Below are 2,796 nucleotides of genomic sequence, written 5' to 3'. Positions count from 1 at the left end.
GCATGGGCCGCTCCACAGAAGAGGCAGTCTGTAACCTGCTGGACGCCATCGATGCGGCAAAAAGAAGCAACCGCTATGTGGCACTTGTGTCCCTGGACATGAAAGGAGCAGCATTTAATTCACTGAGATTCCCCATTCTCCGAAAGCTCATAAAATCAATTCCGGCGCCACGTGAAATAACAGCAACTCTGGAGAACCTCCTGTTGAACAGAGTTGTAGGCATGGAGACACAAGAACAGTTCGTCTCTCATCACCAGACCAGAGGCTGCCCGCAGGGGTCATGCTCGGGTCCCATGCTATGGATCCTGGTGGCAGATCAACTGCTCAAACGCAATTGGCCGGAAGGAGTGAGAATACAAGCTTATGCAGATGACGTCCTCCTCCTTTTATCGGCCCCGAAAATTAATTGCGTGACGGCTCAAGGGGCGACTGCGATGAAGATAGTCAGTGATTGGTTAACAGAGTACGACTTGGAAATTGCTGCAGACAAGTGCCGGTGCATTTGGTTTAGTGAGAAATCCCGTCCCACTATCAAACTGAATGGGGACCCAATTAGACGTACAACTGCCCTCAAGTGTCTAAGCCTAACCATAGATGGCAAACTAAATTTTTTAGCACCCATGAAGGAGCAAAAGGCAAAGGCAATGAGGACCCTACAGCGAATGCGGAATGCAGCGGGACCGCAGTGGGGCCTCAAAGCAAAATACCGAAGGATTCTCTATACCCAAGTTGGGGTTAAGATAATTACATATGGAGCAGCGCATGGGGGTCTTCTATGACGGTTAGAACGCAGCGCATGCTGAATTCTGCACAAAGAGGTTTTCTCTTGTACATGACTAGATGTTACCGCACGACGTCTACCATGGCAATGCAGGTGCTGGCAGGTACCCCTCCGTTGGCCTTGATCACGCAATTCCTTGCAAAATCCGCCAGACTCGCCAGGCTGGGAAGAAACATCACGTCCGCAGGAATACATCTTGACTCAACCAGTTATGAAAGAAATGTGATAGGATGGACCCAACACTCTGCCAGTGAGCCCATCGATGCCCAGATAACAACTGATGAGCAACTCGTGGACCCCAAAGGCAAAGCAATCTACACAGACGGCTCCCAAACAGCGGACGGCACGGTAGCAGCCCTTATATGGCTGACTGATGGAATCACTACCAATCAATGGGCCTCGAGGCTGCAGGACGGTTGCAGTGTCTTCCAAGCGGAGCTGTGGGCCCTCAAAATGGCTACAGAGCAAGCCATAAAAACAGAGGACAGAATAGGGATTTACACGGATAGCAGAGCTAGCCTGGAAGCAATAAGAGACCCGCTCACACGACACCACAATGCCAGACAGATACGCAACTGCCTGACCACCAACAGAAATGTCAGCCCTCACTGGGTGCGAGGTCATTCTGGTATCCATGGCGACGAGTTGGTGGATAAGCTCGCCAAGAAAACAACTAAATCTGTTCAGAGCACGATGTTAATTAAGCTCTCCCTTCCCATGCCAAAAGACTCCTCAAAAGCCACTTATTAAAAATGTGGCAGGAGGACTGGGACGAACCCGAACACCCAGGCAGACTGATTAACGATATCCCGCCTCGAGTTGGATGGAGGGCTGTGGAATGGTCACGAGAGAAAGTCATTTTCTTTACTGGTCATGGACCATTCCCCAGCTACCTCGAGAGATTCAAAATATCTAACAACAACAAATGTATGCGCGGAAATGTAAGTCGGCACACCACTCCACTATGCCACCAGCTGCCCTTACACAAAAGACTTCCACCTGATCAAACCAAGGCAAGAGTTGGTGAAGGAGTGGTTCAGGAGGATGAGCCGGCTCGAAAAAGAATCACGAACACTTGAGATTCTCGTGCGCTATCTCGAAAAAGAGGGCATCGGGAAACTACACTGAAAAAGGATAGACATAGGCAACCAGGCAACTAGACCAGAGCAGCCTACGAGAAGATCCTGCAGACTGGCAGCACAGGCAGCAACACGGCACATTGAACAATAAGTGAGCGACCACGTCACGACCCAAGAGACCCCCGGGACAAACTGTGACCAGGGCTATAAATGGACGTGCATAAAACAAAAAATGTCGGTTTACATAGCGGCATGATATCTTTATGTATATAATGTATATATCATGTACATATTTTCTGTCTTGCTTTGTAAATATTTTTCATAAGCAATAAAAAACCCGCATTAGCCCCCCAAAAGGGATTCGGAGTAAATTGTCGCTAGACGATTTCCCGGGGCTATCGTCGGCGAATTGAATTGAATTGGGTAACTTGAGTGATGTAGAACCGCAATGGGGGCCGCTTAAGTGCTCTAAAACTGTCACTGAAGGGATCTCTAAAATGTGCCACGGATCGTTTATGTGTTCTGGAACTGTGTCGCGGGTTACTTAAATGATCTTTGAATGTGAAAGTGATCTTTGAGGCCTATTTCAGTGATCTGAAAATGTGCCACAGGTCACTTAAATGCTCTGTGCCACGGGTCATTTAAGCGATTTGTAAAAATGTGCCTCAGATAACCCCGAGGGCCATGGGTTCAGCATGTATGGCTTGGAGGGTGGGTCGCAATGAATTTCTTGAAGATCGATTTTGAGTTCTTGCCCTTCAAATAGCATTGAAATTAACAGAAATTGATTATAATAACACACACACACACAAAGGTATTTTCTTTCAAAATTTTAATTTTTTTTAAAATTTTTTGGCATTAAAAAAATATTTTTCTTCCGTCTGGGTGAAGGCGCACGAGCCCCTATGCCCCCCTCCCGCGTACGTTTCTGATCCC

The 2,796-nt window shown here is 47.7% G+C and overlaps 1 protein-coding gene across 1 annotated transcript; it reads left to right on the top strand.

The window, feature by feature from the left end:
• The first annotated feature begins 862 nt into the window (after positions 1–862).
• On the top strand, positions 863–1,531 carry LOC149063803 (uncharacterized). The gene has a single exon (XM_089255600.1). The coding sequence runs from the start codon at positions 863–865 to the stop codon at positions 1,529–1,531; it is 669 nt and encodes a 222-aa protein (XP_089111726.1).
• Positions 1,532–2,796: the final 1,265 nt, after the last annotated feature.

Source organism: Pholcus phalangioides, unplaced genomic scaffold (assembly GCF_987345545.1).
Source record: "Pholcus phalangioides strain wild (caught in Gottingen) unplaced genomic scaffold, Ppha-v1.0 ptg000043l_1, whole genome shotgun sequence".
Lineage (NCBI taxonomy): Eukaryota > Metazoa > Arthropoda > Arachnida > Araneae > Pholcidae > Pholcus > Pholcus phalangioides.
Note: the sequence above shows the minus strand (reverse complement) of the source record. Positions and strands in the feature narration are given on the sequence as shown.

Excerpts from the sequence above, each read along its gene's own strand:
- LOC149063803 (XM_089255600.1), top strand. The coding sequence starts at position 863 with ATGGCAATGCAGGTGCTGGCAGGTACCCCTCCGTTGGCCTTGATCACG.